Genomic DNA, 26,706 nt, shown 5'->3' with positions numbered 1-26,706 from the left:
ATTATTATTATTATTATTATTATTATTATTATTATAACAGCTACAAGTACGATATAAACCTACTGAGGTTCATTTCGAAATGTCTCACGTTTGTGCTTACCTAAGATTACATCGCAATGTGTCATTCGCAAACGTCACTTAGGCCTGCTTGAATTTTAACTAAACTTCCATTAGAAACCCAGAATTATGTTCTGGTAATATGAGTTTCAACAGCAGAGAGCGCACTTTGACAATACAATTGTACAGCATGCGAGCCCGACGTGTCTTCGTATTCCTGTCCGATTTACAGCTTGCACATCCTGACAAAGGTTACGTAGAATAATAGCACTCTAACCGGAGCAGAAAAGCCGTATAATCACGAAGTGCAATTGGTTTGTTTAATCTTTAGAAAATTCTCTTTTACCCAATAGCTTAGTCTCGGTTTCAGGTACCCTAATTTCTGTGCGTAGATGTCGAGAATTACTTGTTTCTCTAAGGTCCACGAGTCTGCCAGCTTTTGACCACAATGGTTGGTTAACAACATGCAACTGACAAAACCTGCATCCATTTAAAAACAACCCAACATTTTCCGTGTTCTGTTAAATCTTAGCAACAATTCTGATACTCACAATATACGTATTCTATTATCAAGCTTCTGTAAGGACGATCGTAGATATCCTAATTAAGATAGCACTCCATTTTATACAATCTCCGTTACTTGTGAAATGCCTGTTTTAAATTTTGTCGAAATTAGCTTTTCATCTTCATCTAATGCTTGATGTTTGTGATTAGGATCTGAATTCTTAAACTGTGCAGAATTAATTAAACAGGTGTAAGTTTCAATGATGCTAACGACTCAAGGTTTTCCTCCTTTTATTGTGAAACACCGTTTTTGTGGAGCCTGCTATCTTATGCACACCTGAGGCACTTACAGGAAGGCCATAAACCTTTTATGTTCTTCAAAGATTAAGCCATAAGAAAGTGTATGTAGCACTAGGGGCCTATAGTTTGACTATATTTATTATACATTTCAAACTCTTTCGTGAGGTTATGAGTTTTTCTGGCAAAATTTAATACTCATTTAAAAGCCTTTGTGAAGCCTTATAGCAGCCAGCTTGTCATGTGATTGCCAAGATGAGAAGATATAAGCAATAGGGCTCCATGGGTCAACTTGAGAACCTGAGGGTTGCAAACTAGGCTATTGTAATTACGTTCAAATCTGTCACCCTGCTGCAAAAGACAGTTGTCTGTTCACGCGCTTAATAATCGGATACATTTGGAAGGCATTATTTCCTGGAGTGAGAACGAACAACTCCTAGTAGGCCTAATGTAGATTGAAGCAAATATGTACTAGGCCCATATTCAGATATTAAGCTCAAAACTGTGCCGTTTAAAACTGACAGGTCGGCATAAAGGTACCCTTTTTATGAACATAAAAAGACAATGAAACTTAATTTATATCTAGCCTGCTCCAAGAAAAGTAGCCTATTTTCCATGGTTTCCAAATGTTCTCTTACTGAAAGGGTCTCATGTTAGCACACTTGTATAAAAAAGGTTGTGCTTATCCAGGTATCATATGACTGCCAATTTCCAGTAGAAGACCACTGACCCCATCGGTAGTTCAATAGTGTAATCAAAGCTGTGTTAGGAGTTTGAATAACCTCTGTGTATGTTTGTACTTATAAACTTGCCTTCCCGCTGACACTAGGACCTAAATAGTGTAAAACTACACTAAGTACACCGGTGTAATAAATCGTCTAATAGTTATATCAAATAAATAATAGGTTATGTTCAGTCACAGGAGTGAGTTTGACGAAAGCTCCGTTAACTACGTTTTAAACTACGGCTATACGTTAAGGTACGAACGTTTCCTGAGACACTTCTCAATCACATGTGCTCTGCTCTTGCTGACAAACAGGTGCCTCGTTTGTCATGACTCTTAACCCTTGAAATTACGTTTTTGTTTCATTCGAATAAATAAACAGTACTGCTACTACTACTACCACCACCACCAATAATAGTAATAATTATTACTAGTATAATAATAATAATAATAATAATAATAATAATAATAATAATTATTATTATTATTATTATTATTATTATTATTGCAGTTCTTATTCTTTTAAAATATGATGTAGGTCATTGTAGGCTTATGATTGCTTATAGTGTATCATTATATAGACTAGTCTTTATGAAACTTCAGATAGTTCAGTGTTTATTATGGTTACCTTTTCTAGAAAAAGACACCTTAATACACCAGTAATATTAACACAAGAGGGAAATACCAGTATATAAACACTTATAAAATAATACAAAATCAGTGTTTCATTTAATTTAAACATGTACAGTAATTTTGGACTTTGTGTCCAGTGTTTTCTAACTCGTGGTGCAGCATTAAAACATCGCAATACGTACAGTGCTTTCTGCATTAGCTTTATAGTTACTTAAAATTATAATATTGTTTCTAGCCTATAGTTGCGGCCAAAATATGCTTAATCGATTATTAGATGAATTTAAGGGAAAAAATCGAATAGGTTCTGCAACAATGGTTTTCAGAAAAGTAGTAGGTCTACATATTTTTCGCGCCTTCATCGTTAATGGCTCGTTAATCAATATCTGGAAATTCAACGTTGTAATATAAGTGCACACTTTCTCATCATACCCTGGTCTTTCAGTTCAGGCCACAACAGAGAACTTAGAAATACCTTTTATTAGCTAAAAACAAAGGTAAAAAAAAAAAAAAAAAAACAGGACAATTGAAATTTAGTTTCCACTTCGCACAAAATGTCATATTCGCAACTATTGTTTTTTGCGTCAAAATAGACCTAAAAATATTTTTATAGAAAATAATGATTCCAGAAATGGTTTAGCACTGGTGAGGTCTCTTGCAGGCTGTCGGTGCTATTATTATTACTTTATTGGATATTATTTTCTATCAGTACAAAAAGAAACGGCGAAGAAACTGCTAATGAGCAACATGAATCTAATTATCCGACCTGGGCTGGGTTTCCGACAAGCATCGCAACTCACAGATGATCTTTAAATGGTAGAACAAGTATTACATTGAAGACTCCGCCATTTAAGATTATTTTAACTTTACGGTACCTTTTGAGAATCTCCAGGGCTGATCATTTCCAAATGTTTAAGGGAAAATGGTAGAAACATATGATGATGATGAAGATTATTATTATTATTATTATTATTATTATTATCATTATTATTATTATTATTATTATTATTATTATTATTATTATTATTATTATTATTATTATTTAGGAGCAGGATCTTTTAAACTGGAACAGTTAGTCGTGTAGACTAGATTTCACAATACGCTGTTTAAAAGAATATTGGGACTACCCTCCTCCTAATCCGCCCAGAACTTCGAGGGGCTTGCTATTGTTCTCGCGGGGCCCGAGAGCCCGTCATTACCGTTGATTAGCGCTGAGCAGTTTGACAACCTTATTGACTGCCAGAAACATTCTTTCCCGCTAACCTCTTCGCTTTTGTCCATGTACAAATTCACGGAGCGTCTTTCTTCCTTCTCCCACTTCGAATGAACCGTTCCTCTATTGTCGCACTGACAATTAGTTTACCACTTGTTAGAATATTTTAAGTGCACAGCCTGCCATCAATTCCAGTAACAAAGGTAACATAAATGAAGCTCTCGGCGTGCAGTGACTAATGACAGAGCTAAATTAACAGATAACAAAAATTAAAACAATATACAAATACAAAGGATTGTTACGGAACTTTTGCAATAAGGGCTTCTAGGGCATTCGACACAAAGAAGCAAACGTCTGCATGATTTGAACACATTTAACCCGCAGTCTGCGTGATCTTGCCTGCTCTGGGTTGATGATACTTGCTGCTGTATATTCTATCAGCGTGTATACTGCTAAAGTGGAAACTTTCCAGTTTCGAAAATTACAGGTTTCAGGAAATCTTCAGAGTTTGCTTACGTGTGCACTTATGGGATCGTTTATTGCCTTTATAGCGCAAACAAAAGGCTGCAGTTTGAAGAAAACTGTTTAGGATAGACCCATTGAATATCTAGGGTAAATTGCAGTATGCCACGGATGTGGGGCGTAAAGATGGTGTTATTTAAAAACAATTTTATTTTTAAAGTTAGGCTACCAGCCTGACCATGGAAAAAGAAAACAAAAACCATTGTATATTAGTGTAGCACTTAACGGACTTATATAACAAGCTATGCAAAGACGTTGCAGCTAATACTGTTTAACACTTATCACATAGTCCTAAATGCATTACAGAAATGATTAGTAAATGAATTCGAGCAATTACGTGTGTAATGATATTTCTAGAAAAATTAGCATTTCTAAAAAAAATTACGCATTAATTGGTTCAATACAATCAAATCAGCATAGCATAAAAATAGTATCCATATATAGCCTACCAGTGTGATATACTATTTACATGTGAATATTATAGGATATCTAGGGCTTTTTGTATCTTGCTCGTTTTGAAATCAAGGCGCTCCGCCCTTTACTTGACCTTGTGCTGTCAGAGAACATTAAGAAACGCAAGGCTGACACCACTGCAATCAACGCAATCGGACACGCAGCAAGCTATCATGTTGAACACGCGATTATAGCTCACATTTACCCATTCAGTCCTGTGCTTGAACCATACACTATTTAAACATTGTTTTCAGTAACTCTGAGCCAAAGGTTCAAGCGATTTAGCCATGTGTGTCAGGTTTAATGCGTTCACAATTTTCAACATGCCCCGCAAGTGCTTTCGGGTTTTAAGGTAGACGAGGGCTATAAGGCAACTCAAATGACTCTCGGTTTCCATAGGCTAATCTCACGCCTTTGCTGCTGGAGACAAGAACTCAATCGCTTGAGTGCTCAGCCTCAAAATGATAAAAGAAAAGATTCTCTCAAGCAGGAAAAAAAAACTTCCTTTTCTTTCGATTTTATATTTTAGGGCGAGCAGGAATACCAAAAAGGTATATGCCAACAACAACAACAACAACAATAACATCAATAATAATAATAATAATAATAATAATAATAATAATAATAATAATAATTTTGAGTATTAATGAGAATAGGTCGCTGATCATCAATCATTTTATTAAAGTCCTTAATTCATTGCGTCCACTACTCCGCGAAGTCTAAAAGTCCATCGATGTACATCAACAATGACCGGACTTGAAATGAGCAAGCAAATCAAACTTTTTCTATTAGACCATCGATTTTTAATACGTAAACATCTTAGAAAACGTGGGAGGTAAAATGTCGATTCAATATGAAGTCCTTTGCAAAGCGAAAAAGATGTTTTGACTTTTTTATTTCCTTGAGTCATCCGGTTTTTCGTCATAGAAAAGTAATCTGAACACAGATAGGACGGCTATCTATTTTTCCAGTGTCACATCTTCGTATGTTTCATACTTGGCTATGAAAAAGATGAATACATTTTAAAGATAGAGCATCCCATAGATCCCTGGCTGGTGTGAAGCCATCATCTAATAACAAAAACCACGGCCTTTGATACGTTAAGGCAGGCACTGATGTGCGTGTTTGTCTTGTGGATTGTCTGTCTCGAATTCCTTCGTAACGTGTTAATTTTCTCGTCGTTTTCCTGACTCGTGGTGCGACGTTAGATATCACATTCGCTGTCACTCGATGTGATGGAGATGGCCGAGGCAGCAGCTTTGCTAGAGAGGCTAGCTTCTGGGCTAGATGTGTTTCCGAGTCGATCCATGGCGCCGTCCTCTCCAGTAACCGAGCCATTGGACAGCACCTGTTGTTGTAATCTTTGGGAATGGGGGTGGGGAGGTTGGTAACAAGGTTTACATCAATGTCAGTGCCTATACCTGGGTGGCCCCATCCAAATGTTAAAACAATTGCCTATAAATTTCAAAATCTATTTGATGTTTTGGGTATTGTCTATATGTGCAATGCTAACATAACATTGTGTGATGAAAAAGCATCAGCCTTCATCATAAGATAAGCAGAATGCCCCGGAAGAACACAGTGTAACAGACCGAGAGCATCAGAAGAATTTCATCAGCACAAGCCAATGAATTTCCACCTTTAGCATGCGAAATAATCGCATAACCTGGTTCATAAAATGTTCAGCTACACATTACTTGGCGCAACCAAAAATAGTGAACAGTGCTTAGTGGTTTTGGGTTTTTTTTGGGGGGGGGGGGGGGGATGTTAATGTGGGGCTTTTTATTATACCTCGTTTAAGTTAGCCTATTTATTGGAGCAAAATGGACTATTCGGAGATTGGGTAGATTTATAACTCCAGAGAAACCCCTTCTTAACCTCTCTATAGCATCTCCATAGCTGACACACCGCAAACAAAACAGGCGCTTAACCTTCCGGTAGAATGACCTTAATACAGATGTAATCGGTCCAAAGCACGAACAGATTAGTATCTCACCAGAGCATAAAAAGTGTTAATTGTTTATTTAAGATACAGTTATAGGTACTGGCTTATTTATTTTTGTTGCATTCTACTTTATGAAACAAAATGTACTCCGTAGTTAGCCTAAGCTTCTATATTATAATGTAGTCCACACATATACCTAATTATAAGGCTCTGAAAGTAACGTAAAATGCGCAAATTTTAGTAATTGGATGTTACGGAGACCCTGGACTTTCAAACTACAACGACTGTTCATTTACGGTTTTTTTTTTTTTTTTAATAAATATGAGTAGTTTACTGCAGCATGAAACTATGGATAGTATAGTAACCACTCTAAAAGAGTGCAATCTGTTGGAAAACATGGCTATAGCTCGCTTCCAACGTGAACAAAGCTTAGCGGCTTTTATTATGTAACGTGTGAAATGGTTCATGAAATAACATCTGAACAAAAGGCATATTACTTCGCATTTTAAGAACGCACCTGTTTTTAGCTGCTGCTGCTCTGTCCCTTTGTCTTCGGTTTTTAAACCAGTTCCCCACCTGGGTGGGAGTGAGTCCCGTAGCTTGTGCAAGCTCTCTCTTTTTGCTCGGGTTCGGATAAGGGTCCTGGAGGTACCATTCCCGAAGCAAATGTCTGGTCCTTTCTTTGAAACAATGAGTTTTTTGTTCTCCATCCCAGATAGTTTTGGGAAGAGGAAACTTCTTTCGCACTCTGTACTTGTCCACTGGACCTAGCGGGCGGCCTCGAAGCTTTTCTGCCTCCTGATAGTGCGACTCTAGCCAAAGCGCTTGCAGTTTAGAATGGGATTCTTTGGTGAACTTGTGGTTTTCCAGAATATGGTAAAGCTCACGAAAATTCCCAGTGTGGAAGGCCACGATTGCACGGGCGCGTAGTACCGATTCATTTCGGTTAAGGACCTCGCAGGCAGCGGGGGCGACGGGAAGCGACCAGAGGAATCGGCCGAGTCGCTCGATGTCCCCGCTTTCCTCCAATGTCTCGCATACCCCCGCTACCTGCTGGGGACTGAAATTCAGTATTGGCAACTGAAACATGAAGGCTTCTGTTTCCCTCTCCCAGTCCTCGCTATGTCTCGTTCTCACAATTTTGCGATTTGTTTCGTCTTCTCTCCCCCTCTCGAATCCAGGCGGAAAGACAATCCCAGAGACAGCAGATGAACCGTTAAACGATGCTCTAACTGACCGTAGCAGCCTTGGTAGACGATATCGAGAGCTCGAGTGAACGAGAATATAGCACAAGAACGGAGATATTTCGAGGAGGGAAAAGACGTCCTATCCAAGGCTGATTTTCTATTGGACCTGGCAGATTGGCTGCGTGGATTCCATGGACTACTGTCAATCACTGTCAAGTGTGCGAATCACGCGAAATGGAGTGCAAATAGATTTCAGCACCTCCCAGATCTCAACAGCGCTTTTTAGAATGAAAACATTTCCGACCAACGTTTTTTTGTGTTTGCTTCTCATTTAATTGTGTTCGGTTGCGTTTTGTGAACACCCTAAATGTTTATCTAAAATCGTTCAGGGACAATTTTGTCGAGAACCGTTTTCGGAATAAATCGTCTTGTTTCATCAACACAGTAGCCTATCTATCAAAAGTAGAGCTCAGCTGTCATGTAAGGTAGTCTAGTTCATAACTGACACGACATAGCGATGGCCAATTTGTCACTCAAAATGATACATGCGTAGAAGCGTTTTTGCAGTATACATACTGAGTAAAATACATTGGCAAGGAAAAGTTGCGAAATTAAAACTGATGTAGGCAATGAGAATAAGTCATTCATTTTTGCTGTTGTTGTTGTTGTTGTTGTTGTTGTTTAATTGTCCAGGCAGGCATCAACGATGCTTGAAAATGAATAACAGTGACCGACTGAGGCTGAAAACAAATAAAATGAGATTCGTTCAATTATGCATTAAACAAAATGAGCAGCAGACGTCTGACCGTCAAGCGCAACGATTCATTGGTCGGTCAAATTTAATAAAGTACTGTAGGCTACAGCACGGAACATGGATCTAGTTTGTAAGAAGATCAGTCATTCTGCCTTGTTATTTTCCAGCTGCGTATAGAACCGCTTACAATACCAGTTATTAGATACAAGTTGTTGACTGTTTTAGATACACAACACACACACACTCGACCTTTCTGTGGTTCCACACGATACGCTCTGAAATACATTTCTTCGTTCGTTTAGTGCAATCGAACACGTGTGAGTAAATATCCACATAGGTCTAATCGTGCAGCTTTGTTATACTGTGTATATATTTGTCATCTTTTTCTGGTGTACGTATTTGGTCAGTTCTGTAGACTGAAAATATAGAATGAAAACGGATGTCGGCGCGTCTTGTGAGAACATCACTGACCAGCCACTGCTCAGCAGTTTTAATATCAGCCACCGTTATCTTTGTGTGCAAGATTAAGGGTAAGTAAGACAGCGGATAGATGGCACACATGATTTAATGTGTCTGGTCAGATTATTTAACGGTTAGCCACAGTGGAAAAGTTCATTCTGACGGAAAGCCCATGATATTATTTTCACGAACGAATCCACAACTGAAGAAAGCCCTTCGACCATTTTTTTTTGCATGATATATGAACTATAACTCCTGATATCAAACTGTGTGCATAGAAAATGCTCATTTTCATGCGCCATATTTATTCTGGTGGTTTTTATTTTGGACCACTGTTTGGGGTACAATAACGAAATCTCTAGTCATTTTATTAGTATAGATGATTTTGACATTTCACGCTACGTTGACCAAGTTTTAAGGCGAGCTGACTTTGCCTTTGCCTAAAATATAATCACGTGATAGTCGAATAACAGACTGTCATAAGCCTGCAGGGACCATTTCAGCACCGCTACAGGCCAGTAAATCTTCTAGCTCTACGAGTCTTAAACATGTACATGCCTAAAATTAACAGTAAAATATTACTCAGACTATTACGATTAGGATAGCATCACCACCACCACCATCATCATCATCATCATCATCATCATCATCATCAACAACAACAACAACATGTCGTTGCTCCGGCTATTGCTGTTGTTCTTGTTAATTTGCAGAAAACTAAAGATGACATGTTCCTAAACTGAATCTGCTGCAGAGGCTACTCAAAATATAGTTCTATGGTGGGATGCGATTTCAGATGATCTTTTCGAGCAAAGATTAATTTATTCGTCACTCTATGGGTTAATATTTTACATTTTGTGCAGTGTAGCCTATATTACGAGAATGAGATAACAATATTAACATACGCATATATTTTTTTAAGAAAGGACAAAGTAGCCTACCGAAAGGAAGTCGCATTGTAACGGGGCTAAGATTGTATCTTGTTATATAAAGAAATCAAGTACACTAGCCCACAAAATAAACACAGACTGTAGAGCCCAACGAAAGGTTATGACTTGAGGAGTGTCAAGTGTTTAACGTAACTCAGATTTTAAACATTTAAACGCCTGTTCATACTAATAATTCATAAGATGTCTTATAACCTACATTTGAAGTAACCACGCCAAAGGAAAGAAGAATACGCCGCGGTAGCCTTACAACAAAATAACCGGGCTTTTGTAGGCCTTTGGACTGCAACCGTTAACCAAACATGAAACCAGTTTCATGTATATATCCTTTTATGCTGTAATTGCTGTAATAAAGCTGTAATATTTCTTTCTTTCTTTTTCATGTATTCAAATTAATGAATTTGATTTTACTTTTAATATGTACCGCGGAACACATCAGCACGGCTAGAGTTGTAGGCCGTCATTATAATAATTTAAGGCCTATAAAAATGAATGAAGACTAACGATTATTTCACTATCATTAAGAATAACCCAAGCGCGCTGATAGACTACAAAATGTCCATGAACGCTAATCATAACTACTGTATGGTTGTCCATACAGTCCATTTCGACCTTTCGAACGTTGAACCTCACCTTTTAAAGTAAACTGCCCATTAGTATATGAATATAAATCCAGCACGAACATTATTTCAAATCCATATAAAAGTGTCCAAAACGTAGCCAATAAAAAGCTTAACTGAAGTTTCCAACCAAATGTGTAGCCTAGTTAATGGAATATATAGGCTTTACTAAAAGGAAGTAAAGTTCCCTCGAGTATTATTTTTAGTTTAAAAAGTTGTTCTGTCTGAAGCAATTTTATGAGGAATGTGTCCATTCTGCACGCTGGGCTCGGGTTTAGCATACAGATATAACCTAAAACACAACGCCTTAAAACCCTCAAGAGCATTGAATTCACTGTAGACAGCCTGTTTTTTTTTTTGTTTGTTTTTTTTTTAATAATTTATTTATTTTTTGACGAAACAGGAAATACAAATACACACACGCACACACACACACACGGACACACACACACACACACACTGCAGGTGGCTATATAGTCGTGAAATGTTTAAATGTTTGGAAAAGAATGCTAGATTAAATACAAATAATATGTTGATTACAGAAGAGGTGATAACCAACTAATTTAGCAAATACATTTAGTTCAATGATGTTCTTTTTACATAGCGAGTTTTATGTCTCTGAAAAATGACTGTCACCAAACTGTCAACTTATTGACAGGTGTTCTGTAAATCTTCATTAACCAAGTTTGACTAACGTCATAAGCCAAAATGATTTAATCTTTAAAATATAGCTCCAAAATCCATGCAAGGTTGTGTTGTACTGCAAAATTAAGAAAAAAAACAAACAAACCTTTACCCCTTCTTTTTTTTTCCCCTTTTGTGGTGGGAAACAGATTCCCACACCACGTCCCAGGGTGGCCAGGGGAAAGTGTGGGGCTAGTGGGTGAGGGGCCATTAGTTGGCCCAGCTTCTCCTGGATCTGCAGAACAGCCAATAGAGAAGGCAGGCTAGTGAGCCACCATCACCACCTTCCTGGGTGGTCGTCATGTATTTATTCTTTCATTGGAGCCAACCTGTCATTGTATGCTGGCCAGCCCATAATATCATATCAAATATTTATCTATTCTCATGTCTGGCTGTTTGAATTCAGAAATAAATGATTCAATACTCTTTATCAAAGAGGTCACATCAGACCCCATTAAACCAGCTAAACAGAATCTGATGCAAGGGAGTAGATTAAGCAAATGTGCATTTTTACTCAGATTTTTAGATTTTTGGCTTTGGATTGCTATGAATGACACAGTGTCAGTTCATAATCTACATTCTTAGTGACCATGCTATAGGTGGATTTGCTGTGGCTTGTAATTAATGTATCATGCTAGCATTTGTTTTAAGGACTTGCAGTGCGTAAGCTGTGAACGGGCATTTAAGTGACATAAATCCCATGGTCATTTGTACAGAAAGGATGATAATGGAGATAATGGTGTCACTCAACTCTATAAGACTCTTATGCTAGGCTCTATCATGCATTATAATCAACAGATTGGTCGTAAGAGAGTACAACTCTTGCAGGCAAGTGCACACACACATACAACACATTGTTAAACATGCACAAAAGTACACAGGTAGTGTATCAATGTCTGTATTCATCCTTTATGTCTATAAGTGTCAGTCATTTTTCCTTGCAAGTTTATATTCTGAAAATTGTTACATTGGGTTCTAAAGAACTGAAGAACATCCGTCATTACTGATAGATTGCTTTATATTTCAATGGTGTTTGTATAGAACACAACATTTATCTTTTAGGTACATTGTCTACATGTGGGTGCATACACTCATACTATTGCTTTGTGTGCAGGTTCTATTTACTTGTGCAATAGCTAAATTATGCAGTGAAAATATTTAATTAAAATCTTAAAGTCAGAAGCTAAAAAAGGTTAAACAAATGCATTTGCAATATTACTTTTTTTTTCGTTTTTCTGTAAATCATACTGAAATACATACTGGAAACATTTGGTCTCCACAAAATTCTGACTACATTCCCACCCACAATAAAATCACTGATGCACACACATGCACATGCACATGCTGGACCTCTTGAAAGCTATGAACATATGACATGTCATGAGTATAGGGGTATTATTAGTTTGGCTATGGAAAAAAAAAAAGTGGGTTTGGTGGGTCAAAGAATATTGAACCTTGATGTGATCTTCTGACTTCTCTACAGACTGACAGCTTGACTAGTTCTAAGACTCCCCAGTTTATCTCTCACAAGGACAACTGCAAGTAAAAGAATAATCCTTTTCTTATGTCTTATGACCAGCTGAGCTACCACAGCACAGGCACTTCTACTGACAACCTGCAATCACTCTATAGATCTGAAGCTCAGTTCAGGATTCTGGAGACCTTCATACTTCTTTTTGTAACAAATAGGTATGCCAGAATTCTTCCTTCCACAGTATATTCAGGAAAACCACGATCGCAAAAGAACTAGTAGCGTAAGATATGTAGCAGTACTGCAATCAAATATAAAGTAAATGCATAAATACAAAATACTTCACATAGCATAGTCTATATGCCCTAGCTGTAGAGGATGCTTCTGGAAAATGTAATGCATAAGAAGTGATAGATAATAGCAGTCGCTAAGGGCACTGGTGCTGTGAAGCCATGACGTTGTGAGCTCCAGCCACTCAAGAAGCATACAAAGTCACCCTAGAGCTTAATGGCATGCAGAATTGAGCTCACACTCAGTCTTGACCCATGCTGTCTACTGCCTGTAAACACATGTGCCCCACTGATTAGATTCTGGAGTAGTGCGAGTGTGTGCCTGAGACGAAGGGACACGGTAGAAGCAGTGCTGTTTCAGTCCACTCCTACATCCACTTCAGTTAGAGGCAGAGACAACGATATATATCCTACAAGCGTTCAGATACCAGGGAACTACGAAATGTATCTGTGCATGGCTGACCAGTTCTCTGGCTGGTCAAGACTCATGGGAGGACATTAGTCATTTCTGAAAAGTGTTTTCATTTGGATTATGCTGTATTGGTCCTGGGTGGCTTCAAGAGACAGTTACTAGTCCTATCAGTGTATTTTGAAAGAAGTATGAAGTAGTTCAATTTTAAGGGCAAATTCATGAAGCAAAGAACATTAAAATATATTGTAGCATGCTATATTGTACCAATTATATACATCTGCTATTACATCAATATATATATATAGCAGAAAGCAGAGGAGAAAATGTAGCAAAGTAGAGGCAGAAATAGAGAGGGTCACTTCCTGACTTTGGTGGGCCAAGCATCACAAGGGTTGTGTGGCTGGATGTTTGTAAAGAGACTAACTATTTCTGGCCATTCCCAACCATTTCTGAAAGATTACCAGTGTGTACCATATAAGCATCAAGGGAATTCTTCAACCTCCATTTATGACTCAGTCAGTGAATGACAAACAAAGTTTTACTTTGAACTGGAGAATAGATGGTTGGGAAACACACTCCAATACATTTACACGATGAGAAACACAGAAAAATTGTTTCTTGCCAAAAGATCTTCAGCTCTTCTGTCCTGCCATCTTGAGATGAGTACCTCTACTTTAAATGTGCATCTGCCCTTTCTATGTCATCTCTTCCCACTAAGAAAATCTGCTATGCAAGTTTAATAGGAGGTGGAAAGTGCAGCGAGGCTATGAGACCCCTGAATAATGGAGGGTGTGCTGTGGGGGGTAAGCCTACATGATTCATGATGCCCGCTCAGCTGAGCCGCACTCGGCACTGGAATGCAACCTTATTGGTGCCAGCTTGTCAGACAAAGGACACAAGCACTTTCTCGTTTCTGGCAAAACGACCCCAAGTCCTCCTGCCCTCATAGTCACTCACACACACACACACACACACACACACGCACACACGCACACACGCACATGAGCCAGATGCATAGCTACATGGCTCTGTACTATAAACATGCTTGGTAGTATCCTCTTCTGCTTCATGACTCAGTTTTAATGAGCCAAGGCATTAAACGTATGAGCTTAGCTGATGAGATTGTCGTATGCAGTCTGACATCCCTGAAAAGCTTTGGGAAGTCAAGCTGGAGGTGTTCCAGTTAATGCATGGAGAGTTAGGCCTTAGCAAAGCAACAGTAAAAATAGCAAAGCAAAGCTTACGAGGACCCAGGATTATAAGTGATTTAGTACTATGGAGGAAATGCACAGCTATAGTATATGGCTGTTATGCATATGATGCTCATAGAAAATTCTGCCTTTAAAAAAATGTTTTAATTATGTCTAAGGCAATGTTGACTAAATAAGAAATGTGTGGAATTGCATCTTGTTTGCCAGTCAGAAATAAATGTTTGTATACTACATGTGCTAAGTAGAGTTTCAAAAGCCAAGGACAGGGCCTTTTAAAAGAAACAAGCATTCAGGTATATTCTCAAAGCAATGGAACGTCTGCCTGTCACACATGCCATGTTCAAACACAAGAGCTAAAGAGCGCATTGGTATCTGTTCAGACTGTACCTGAGCCATTTGACATTATGTGAATGCTCCAAGGGATGTTGTTAGCATCATGTAAACATCTCATCTTGTATACAGGAGAATTCTCAGACAGAGAGTTGATTAGTTGATTCTCTTTCCTATGGTTGTAAAAGCTACCTCAGCCTGACAATGATTCAAACATGGCACTGGGCACAGGTGGAGTGCAGTTATTGCAGGCTTGGACATGCAGAGAAGAGGCTATTTTGGTAGCAGCCTGGGTTTATCTTATTTTACTTTACTGGCAGATTTAATGTCTTGAAGTTCCAATCAGGAATATCTGAAACAGCATAACAAGCAGATCTAACTCATGAATGCCAAATGTACCTGTTGTAGTGTGTTGTTATTCATTGAAAACCCAAACTGGGCCACACTGCCCACCCCAGGTGTGTGAGTTTGTGAGGGTGGACTGTGAAAGTGGAGCCCTCTATGCGAGTGTGTAATCTGTTGTTTGCGGCTGCCAGTTCAACCACCTGCACTGATCTCTGGGTGACTTGGAGCCCCCCACCCCAGTCTGCCAAAAAGGACAATAGTGCCATCTTACTGCAGCTGAGCCTCTTATGAGTGACATGTGCTTCTCAAAAGACCAGGCTAAAGTATAGATGGGAATCAAAGGTGACCAGGTGATTTCAGGATAAAGAACCTACAAAACATATCTGCCACAAGTAAAAATAGAAGAAAAAAAACTGATTTATGAATATGCAAAATGTTACAATAGACATACACACGTGGCATGACATAAAAAGAATAAAGTACATAGCTGTATTTCTTTTCTTTTTTTAAATAGTTTTTCTGACAGTTCAGGTACAAATGTGTGTATGTTTACCTTGAAGTGAAGTGGAAGAACAAAGAAAACAGCAACACAAAGGAACAAAAGCCTGTGTCTTCACTGCTATTCAGCGTGCCTCTCATGTAGCAGCTTGAACACCGATAACAGGCTTTATGGATTTTAAGTTAAATGAGCTACAAGCAAACAATAAACAGAGCAAATCGATTTGGCCTATCAGAGAAGCAATAGATGCACACATAAAAAGGGAGGTGACCCCGTTTTTGAGTGGAAATTTTTCTAGTGCAACTGGAACAGGTGAATTGCAGTTTTACAGAACACTCTGTTAGACACAGGCATTGCAGGTTATGCAAGGACTGGGTGCTGGTTAATATGATCAGAAGATCTTAACCAGACATATGTGCGAATAGACCCATAAACAAGCCATTATTGTCTAATAAACACCCCATACCCCCACCCAAACACACACACAGGCACAAACAAACACACACTCTCTAGTCCAGCGGGATGTGTCAGGTCGTTCCAGGTCAGGATGTATTTCCTGGCATGATGCCAGGATGTCCTCTGTCCTGTTTTATGGTCCTACTCTTAAGAGATGGCTCTTTCTGGAGGGAGAAACTTCACCTGGCAGGGACAGATCTGTGTGCTTTTGGATGACATGCACTAGGCTAGGCTAATGGAGGGTGACTAATCAACACTGGCAGACACAGCATGCATAGGGGGAACGGGGCAAGAGGAAACTTCAGCATTGTGCATGTGCGTGAGTGTTTGCCATCTTATCGTAACTAAAAGAACATGAACACAGCAACAAAGTTTAACAAATGAATAAGGAGTTGTGCACTTGTTTTACAGTTATATTGCTCTGCTTTTACTAATAAGATGTGTCAGTATTCCATTTGTGCGTGCAGCAGGCAGTCACTCACCTTGATAGTGTAGCTGCCAGTGTTCTCCACACCTTTAGCCTACACACCCAGGCATTTTTTTTAATCGCCATGTGAACGGCCATGACCTTATGGCAGCTATACTCCAGAAAAAACCCCACTGTACTCTTCTGTTGTTATGGATGTGTGAATAGGTCTCACAGAGTGCTTGGTCAATCTATTGGGCATCTTCTTAATTAGGAAACTCCAACACAAATAGTGCCTCCAGACCAGATAATTAATCATCTTGAACCTTCTGTTATTGTGTTGTGACTCAGAGTAACTCTGCAGTGCATCTGACTATGGCCCCTCTCTCCTCTTTTAGAGACATACAAATTGTCTGTATGAATGTATGGTGGAATCAAGTGATTTTCTCCAAGTGTTTTGGGGTGCTCAACAAGGCAGAGTGGCCAGTTGTATGTGAACATGCAGACACAGGATTCGCTTCAACTAACCTAGAACAAACTTCGATCCTTTAAACACTGTTTGCAGTGAAGTCACTGACCTGTGCATGACTGGGCACATCAGGAGCAAACATCATAGGAATGTATGCTACACCAAGAGAGCTGGGATGCTCCCGTAGTGCTACATGACTGGCTTCACCCCAGGCCTGAGCTTGCCAATCATATGCTGGCTGTCGGATGCCGTCACACTGCTTGGAGAAGTCAGAAATCCCTCTGGACTCTGTCTTAACATCAGCATGTAACAGCGTACAGCATGACCAGCATATCCTGCTGCTGGCCTGACAATACAAAATCACAGTGACCAAGTTACAGATGTATGACCCAAAGGGATGGGCTATCCAACAGCTGCGTCCCTAATAAGATGCCCTTTGTTGTGTGTATCTTGCTGCTCCCTATTGTATAAAGTACAGTAACAGCATGTCTTCTAGATTTTTGCAGAGGGTGCATGGGGAGCTCTGTAAATAAGACAGCACATGAGTGGGCTACACACACAATGCTGGCCGTAAGGATGTGAGGTCATGCCATCAGCTTGGAGACAGTGCCACAAGTCTGATATCATGATTAACAGTAGTGCTTTATCTTGGCTGTAAAACATACTTTCTCTCAGAAATTATTAGAATTTTTATGAGTCCTACCATGTTATTGTGTTATTATGTCATTAAAATTTTGGGTAACACTTCAAGTGAAGGGCCTAAATTGGCGGAATGAAATGAAACACATAAAGGCAAGCAAAATAGAAGATGAGCATTAAGGTAATAATAAGCTGTGCACACTTTAGGCTGAATGAGGTTAGCGTCCATATTTGCGCAAAAGTATTTGTCACAGATTGCCTGAATAATGCTTGCAGGACCCTTCTAATAATACTCGTTAAAATGTATATCAACCTGAAGCGTTAGCAAGAAAGAAGGACGTGTGCCGTACCGCTCAGTCTTCACACAGCTGCGACTGTGATTGTTAGAACGACGTCTCTGAAAGCTTCATATGTAAAGGGCGCTACAGTTCAGAATTCTATTGTAGCTCATTCTGCTGGGAACGCGGTGGAGAGAAGGGAATGTTAAAACAATTTCTTCCCCCTCTGCACCTTTTTATTTCAGAATAAGTGGCATCTGTGGGGTGTGCGGCGAAGGAAAGGGGTGGAACAAAGCCACCCAACTCGCTAGAAGCAAAAAGAAGCAGAATTGAAGGGTAAAAATAGGCAAGGGAAAAATGACACGCAGCAGTTGTTAGTCACCTAGCAACAAGTCCTCCATCAGCCCCCCCCCCCCTCCCCAAATACACACACACGCTCCGGCAGCCTCTCTTCCAAAGTCTCCCCACTGTGCTCCTTAATTCAGCAAATGTGCGGCGGATGTACGCCCCTCCTCCCCCCTGCCCCCACATCGCTTGCCCCTGACAAAGCGCGCTGTGAGGTCGACTGAAGGACACAGGCCTCCACCTTACGCATAAGCACTCAGCCGCCCCATTGACCGCCGAGGCCTTTCTCCCAGAGCACAATGCGGCCGGGGACAAAGCCCTGAAAAGAGGGGCTGGCCCAACAGGGAAAACATTTGCTTGTAATTGTGATTGACTGCATAATTAAAATGATGTTCTTTTTTTTCGCAGGGGGGCTCTAAACGCTGGGGAGGGGCAGAGAGATGCTTGTTAAAGCCTGCACTTTGTCACCTTGTAATGAGGAGAAAGCGTTCCTGCTGGGAAGAGGGGCAAATATTGAGATCGCTCCAGGAGCAGCTCGAAGCGCCTCCTCAAGTGTTTCTACAACGAGGACAAAAATGCAGCAGGATCTCACCCATCTCACACTTAGCGTCCGAGAGAAGCAGGCAGTTGTGGGGAAACAAATGAAAGAAGCCAGGCAGACTGAATGACACAGGGAGGGGGAGATGTGCAAGCTGACACACACACATACACACACACACACACACATACACACACACACATACACACACACATACACACACATACACACACACATACACACACACACACATACACACACACACATACACACACACACACATACACACACACATACACACACATACACACACACATACACACACACACACACACACATACACACACACACACATATACACACACACACATACACACACACACATACACACACACATACACACACACACATACACACACACAGATGGAGTATTTGGGAGACTTCCTTAACTTCACTCTAAGCTGCACGCCAGGACTGAAGAAAATATTGAAGTTTGATAGTGTACAAGTACTCATTTGAGGAGATCTGTAATATTTTGAAGTTTGAATGAGTGGTATGTGCTTATGTGTGTGTGTGCGTGTGTGTGTGTGTGTGTGTGTGTATGTGTGTATGTTTGTGTGCACACATTGAAGAATTGCCTACACACCAAATGCCACTTTCTGCCTCCAGCAAGGCTTCAATTCAGACTTTCAGAACAGCAAATCTGAGGCATTTGCCATCAAATTCCCACCCTGGTGGGCCTCATGGGCGACATTCATGCCCCCCTCGAAGGTCGACTTGTTTTCACTGCTTTCCAATTTCAGGATCACCTTGGCGACTGTTCTCTTCTCACCTCTATCAGTGGGCTGTGTGTGCCGTGTCTCCCCTTTGTCCCGCACCTCTGGGCATCCAGAGAAGGCAATACGCTGCACATAAAGGCCAGGCGCGGAGGTGTACAGCAGACACATCATGCACTAATGGGGGCTCATATGGGAAATGTACAGTATGCTATATGGGCATGCATTGAGCTCTTTGGTCTCAGGAATTTTTCACTTTGAACCAGATTAGCTGAGATTCTCCTTAGGTGTGGAGCAATGCAATTTAATAAGAAGAAGCAAATGAAAGCTTTAAAATGAACATTTTAAAATGAAAAGCATTGATTCCATCCTCAAAGCTACTTTTGAAAGGACTGGCTCTCTGCAGTATATGTTTGAATGGTGGCAGGCAGAGAAGTCTTTACTTATGGTCAAGTCCCTAAAAAGATGAATAGGTAAAAAGATATCATAGTTTAATTAATCTTTTTTTTTTTTTTCCTCAAACCTTTTGTGTCTCTGATCAGTTGGAGATTGAAACAGTTGAGATTTCACATTAAGATACTTAACCTGTGGTCAGAAGAAACAAGAAAGCAACCACATGCAAGAACATATCTAGGATAACTGAAAAATGTCTCAAAATATTAAATATGTCAGTGAAAACATCCTCAACATTTTTGAGGAGAGTGGGTAACAATCTTAGCTGAAGTGGTAATAAGTAAGTGAGAACAATTTTAAACTTCTGCACGGAAGTACTTAACACCTAAAAAAATGTTCCTACACAAACAGAATGTTTCCTAAGATCATGCCTTTGGCCCCCCCAAAATGATTTTGTATACTGGCTTAAGAGCAATCTTGACAATCATTTAATGATTATTAAGGCTTTTGCTCTGACAAAAACTCATTTACCCAAACAAGGTCAATATGTAGTGGGCTTTGCTAGTGTACCCTAGTCTCTGAAATGTTTAGACCATGGAGACATTCCTTTAAATGACATTCCTTTTCGCACATTTCTTTATTTATTTCCTTGCACTATTTTAAGGCTGGAATTTCCATTTCTGTTTATTTTTCATTTCTTGCAAAGGTACCAGAGTATGCACTACATGCGTCCATCTTGGACTTAATTAGACTATTAGATGAAATTCTGCTTTTTTCATTGAAAGGACCATGACTAATTTGTGTCTGGAAGATAACTGTAGGCAAACAGACTGCACACGTTGCATGATTATTAATAGTAACCAGCATCTGCAGTGGCTCCAGTAATCTGCGGTTGACTTGGTTAAGAGGGAGCTTTGAATGATCAAAAGGTCATGATCCGCAGAGGTGGGTGACAGAGATGGAAAGGTCACAGGGGCTCGATTGATGACAGTTCTCTGGAGCCTGAGCAGGAAGGTGACAGAGATGCGACAAACTCCAAACTCCTCGCTGTGTTCCTCTGCTGCAAAAAAGTCCCTGGCTGATGCTAATTAAAAAGATGCCATTTTGGTTTAAAAAGTGAGCTGAAGTCTCCCACACCGGTGATCATACATGAAAAGGTCACCAGATTCCAGGTAATAAGGATACAGTGTGATCTCCCAGACACTCTGTGCTCTCTTGAGAAGGTTTTAACCAGCCCAAACGTTAAAGCACACTGGTTTGTGTCATTAGCCTCAGAGACTGAAAGGGTGCATATGTAATTATTGTAGTGTGTGGAAATACAGTAAGGTATCTACATCAATCACATGAATCCTACCACAAGCAACTGTTTCATTGTGTTTATTTTGAATAGACATTATTCATTAACACAACATAAACCTAGTACATACAGTTATACATGCCAAGGTCATTTTTTCTGACAGCAAATTGCTTTATGGCTTGAAATATGATTTTGATCATAAGAGAACGAGGAAAAGATGTACATGCCATCCTTTCTCCAAAATAATAAATGAAGAAAAAAACATTAGAAAAAGCTCACGCTCACTCACTCACTCACTCACTCACTCTTTCTCTCTCTCTCTCTCTCTCTCTCTCTCTCTCTCTCTCTCTCTCTCTCTCTCTCTCTCTCTCTCTCTCTCTAACTCACGCACGCACGCACACACACACAATTCTGGTACCATATAACATTTGTTTTTGTTTTATTGCTATGTAATTTCATGCAGCACTGACTGTCAAACTCTAGATATAAACGGTGTTTTTATTATCTTAAACCAAAATGGAATATTGATGTTGTTACATGGGTATTTGAGGGTCTGAAGTTGTAGCTTTTAAGAGAAATTAAGAATTATTAAATGGTTGATATATACTTTGAAAAACAATTTTGTCAGTAAATAAAAAATTACAGTTACTAAAACATTATATTTTTTTGTTTGGAACTTTTAAAATCATAAAAGTACAGATCTCTTAATTTGAGTTCATTTTGTTTTTCATTAAAACCAATTATGCAGGCCAAAAACAACAATGAATAATTATTATGTTCTTACAACATAAAGGTTTTCAAAACCAGACATTTCAAATAGCTCTTAATAATCAGCATGAGAATCCTGTTGAGTTTTCAGGTATACTGTTGATCAATTTTCATTATGGATAAATGTTACAATCCTTCACAGTATGCTGTGTAAAACAGTTATTACAGGAATCTGTGAGAAGCAGATGGACACACATTAAACCATGCGCTACAGGGGTACTTCCTAGTTTTACTTTTCCTTTCCTGAAGGCCATTCACTTCAGCAGCACAGTTCAATTTTCCCATGCCAATACTGTATTTGTCATAATCTATGCAGTGATAAGGTTTGGGTAATCCCTTTTTGCTTCTGCTTCAGAGCTGCAGAAAAGATGAAGAACAATACCCAGAGTATTATTTTCACAAATATTCTCAAACCAAGCCAAAACATTTGACTTGTGCAAACCACCTCAAAGTGAAGCACGACACACCAAGAAACAAAAGGACAAGGATGTGAAAAGGTAGGCCACAAGAAAACCTCCTAGTACCAGAAACCTTTTACAGATGTTTAAAATTCAGAGACACAGTGCAGCATTATGTGGGATTGGCACCTCTAAGATGTCTGCTTACACAAACCCCTCCTTTGTTACTTTGGGTTGGTGAATAAAGGGCCACTTCCTGTCCTCTATTTAAGAGTGGCCAGCCAGCTGCTGAAAGCAACAAGTCAAATCCACCCCTAGGGAAGTGTCTTTATGCTGGACCTCCGGATGCTCCATCGTGTCCAGCACTCATACCTCAATGGGCAGCCAAGAGCCAGGTGCACTGTTTACTGCCAAAGGCCACATTCACTGAAGCTCAGGGTTCTGTGCTAATTTAGTTTCTTTTCTGAACATATTTCTTGAACAGTTTAAAGACCCTTTCACTAAAATTTAATGAAAACATTTAAGGTTGAATTGTGAGTACAACCTTCCAACAGAAAGTACAACAGTAAAGGTGTAATTGTAATATATTTTGGAAATATCTATTAAATTTTTTCAATACACGTTAGGGATGGTTATTACAAAGTAATTATTATTAACCATTTTTGTTGGATTTTGAAATGGATGTACTTTTCATAAAGGAAAAAATATTTACATAAGAAAAAACATTTCAGCAAATTTCATGATGAAAGTTTATGCATAAAGTGCACATTAAAAAGCATAAAATATATGAAATATCTTATTCCAGTAGTAACTAACTTCCACTTTTCCACTTAATTTTCCACATTCAGAGGAGACAAATTCCCAGTTTCCTGGTTTATACAGTCTACAGAAGAACCACAGATATACTAAGCTTTTTGAACTTATCTACAGAGATATGTATAATAATTTGATTGTAGACGTCTTTCAATATACTAGTCAAAATATCGTAATGTTTCACGCGTTAAATGTCTAGGAGAAAAGTTATACCTACACGAACGTTCTTAAGTAATTTTAGAATTGACTCACAACGTCTTATTAATTCAGGAACAACATTCATACATCCACCCAATTCCCACTGTACAGTATAATATAATATGAATATATTATCTTTTTCTTTGATCGGAAATGTCTCAAGTCTTTAGGTAGTAAATAGAGGCCTATGGTTAACGAGAAATCCAAACACAACGGCAATTAAGACTTGTTTATATGTATTTTCATGCATAGTAAATAAATTACTTATATTAATTAATATAATTATTAAAGATGTCTTAATTTTCTTTTCCTCGTTTTTGTTTATCGAGATAATATGCTTATCGTAGAAGCAGTGTGTGTGTGTGTGTGTGTGTGTGTGTGTGTGTGTGTGTGTGTGTGTGTGTGTGTGTGTGTCGTTGTACACCCTGACTGAATAATATTATCCGGAGAACGTCGATTTAGACTAAAAAATACAAATGTTTTCAGGGAATAATTGTGTTGAATTTTCACGTGAAATAAGCGAAACAATCGAGCTGTAAAGTTTTAGACTACAGCGACGTGGCAACCTATTTCATTTGCGTAGGCCTATTGCCTTGATTTTTTTGGTGAATAGGACTATCTTTAAAATTGTTCTTAAATTATTCTTAGCTATGAAATGTTTATTTGGTACCTCAAAGACTCGAACAAGAGACGAAAAATAATCAGTATAGGGTACAAAAAGTGAATGAAAGAACAAAGGAGTTCCTCACTAATTTAAAATGGAGATTTCTATGCTACGATTTCAGATATAATTCATTCGATTTTATTTCAGTACTGTCAAGGCTAAAATGAGCCACAAATGCAACCGGAGGCTCTCTTACCTTTGATACATCGCACATCCCACCTTGGACGAATGACACCGCCTGGACCGTTTTTAACCCTTTTTACCTGTTTTACAGAAGCACTATTTGAAAATGAATTATTTGAAAATGAAACTGATCTCTTCAGATGCTTTATATATAATTTTATCCAAAAAAAACCTGAACAGCTGTAAAGATAGAAATGGCTACAATAGAAATTGTAGATTACATCCATACTTACGCAAAAAAATCTCTATTGTTGCTGATAATATAAACTTTTTGTGAATGAGTTTGGTCATGCATTTGATTTATAGTAGTAAACTAAACAATAGCATATGTCTGCCAAGCACAGTAAGAAATGCTTGGCGATATCTCATCTCGTCCATCACGATACAATCCACAAACATACATGCACACGATAGTGCACACAAAAACATATCTACGCAAACCGCGCATATTTAAATTGAATTATGATTTGGCTTGTTCAGTCCGACACTTACACTGTGTGTACGTGTGTGTACGTGTGTCATACTTATGTCATACTTATATGACGATGGTAAATTCTCTCTCTCTCTCTCTCTCTCTCTCTCTCTCTCTCTCTCTCTCTCTCTCTCTCTCTCTCTCTCTCTCTCTCTATATATATATATATATATATATATATATATATATATATATGTGTGTGTGTGTGTGTGTGTGTGTGTGTGTGTGTGTGTGTGTGTGTGTGTGTGTGTGTGCCTAGGTTAGTGGCATGCTTCTCAGTCCAGGATTAGGATTAAATGCCTTACTGGTTCTGGATTAGTCTGAGATCTTTGCCAACCCATGCAGTAGTAAGTGAATGCATGAGAAGTCTGTGCTGTCAAGAATAAACTAGTGGTTTTCTAGTAAAGTTGTCTTTGTCACTGTGCAGAGTTAAGACCCTTGATGTGCCCTTCCCACTTTAACCTGTGCAGCCAACCAGAACCAATCAAAGGGGGTCTGACTGAATTATTTTGGCAGAGAAAGGAATTAGTGCAATGCTTCTTGCAGTGGTAGCACCAGACAGGGGTCAATGGTGCACGGTCCCCAATTAAAAAGCATCAATACATGGGTCGCACATGTACTAGAAATAGTCCCATACAGTGAACAGGAGTGTAAAGAATCACTTGATTTTTTTAGAAGTTGGGCTTGGCTTTAACAGTATTGTTTATCAAAAGGTGTGTGTTTGATACAAAATGGCTTAGAGCATCTTCATCAGCCAGCAGCATCAGCTTTTACAACAGATGAAAACACAGAGCTAATGTAAAGTGAGACAAAATAGGGTAGAGGAGAGTATAGTGATATGAATGTAGGAAAAAATAATTTTGCCAGTTTCATGCACAAATCAGCTAAACATGACCAAGTGAGTTCTAAGTGAAGTTGAGCTGCTTAGCAGCTAAATTCTTTAAAGGCTAGCTGAGAGTCGCTCATGGGATCAGGGCTGTTACCAAACTGGGTAACTGGGTTGTTACCCTCAAACTGGGAGAGTGCAACACTAAATGTTCTCTATTTAGACCAACAAGCAGCTTGTAGATTTTATTTCTGGGACTATTTTATAACTGGGACATTGTTAGAGAAAAAACAGAATAGGATAGCATTACCATTGTTTGGACGATCCATCACACAGAGATCTGCAACTCCATTTCATTCTCCATACCTTTAAGTTTTCAGTCCAGGTGGTACAGGTGACTCTAGCCTCTGCAATGCAGATGGAGCTCAGCTGCGGCTCTGTGGAGCATGCACTAAGTGGTGTAGTCAGCTGCCTGTGCCACAGTTTCGCCCAGTGGTATGCAAGCTGCCCCGGCGCTATCTTGTTCTTCCTCTCTCGCTTTCTCTTGTGCTCTTAACAGGAGTTCGGTGTCTCACAGGAGGAAAGAGAGTGGATAATGATCTGCAATGAGAGCTTGCGCTGGTGTCAGCAGACCAGCTGCCTCCCCAGAGCTGTCCATCAGTGGCGGAGAGTGAGAGTCAGAGGGCCTGGCACAACTGATGTGCAGAGCACTAGAGAAGGTCACACCTCACCATTAGGCCACTATTTTAGGTTGGAATACGGTGAGTAAAGGAGTGTTGTTGAGGAAATTGGGTTACAGAGGTTCCACATCATTCAGCCAAATCAAAGGTGAGCAGCCCATCATTCGGACCAATACCTGCTGTTAGCATGCCGTCAAATGTTGAAGCTTGAGTAAATGAGCAATGGGAATGGCATTCAAGTGAATAGCGGAGTAAAGACAGCTTTCCTCAACCACAACAATAACCTTTGCTTAGAGTGACCAGAACAACTTCTATCCACTGGGTAAAGCTTGTCATGCCATTAGGTAAAACCAACATTGGCATAGTTGAGGTAAATTAACACAAGTCAGTCCTCTCTTCATGCAGTGACCTAAGGGTCAAAAACATGCATGAACAGTAGTTCTTTCTTATTGTCTGTCTCTCAAACACACACACACACACACACACACACACACACACAATGCAGTGCAGGTCAACTCATCAGAACCTGACTTAAAGGACTGGGTGCAAATGG

The 26,706-nt window shown here is 39.3% G+C and overlaps 1 protein-coding gene across 1 annotated transcript; it reads right to left on the bottom strand.

The window, feature by feature from the left end:
* Window positions 1-5,200: 5,200 nt before the first annotated feature.
* On the bottom strand, window positions 5,201-7,574 carry six6b (SIX homeobox 6b). The gene is made up of 2 exons (XM_027002973.1): window positions 6,863-7,574; window positions 5,201-5,761 (listed from the first exon to the last, which is right to left on the bottom strand). Exons 1-2 carry the CDS (start codon window positions 7,432-7,434, stop codon window positions 5,605-5,607), a joined length of 729 nt encoding a protein of 242 aa, XP_026858774.1. The 5' UTR covers window positions 7,435-7,574; the 3' UTR covers window positions 5,201-5,604.
* Between the last annotated feature and the right edge of the window lie 19,132 nt (window positions 7,575-26,706).

The sequence above is a fragment of the Electrophorus electricus genome, chromosome 3 (genome assembly GCF_013358815.1).
Source record: "Electrophorus electricus isolate fEleEle1 chromosome 3, fEleEle1.pri, whole genome shotgun sequence".
In the NCBI taxonomy this organism is placed as follows: domain Eukaryota; kingdom Metazoa; phylum Chordata; class Actinopteri; order Gymnotiformes; family Gymnotidae; genus Electrophorus; species Electrophorus electricus.
This window is presented reverse-complemented; position numbering and strand designations above follow the sequence as displayed.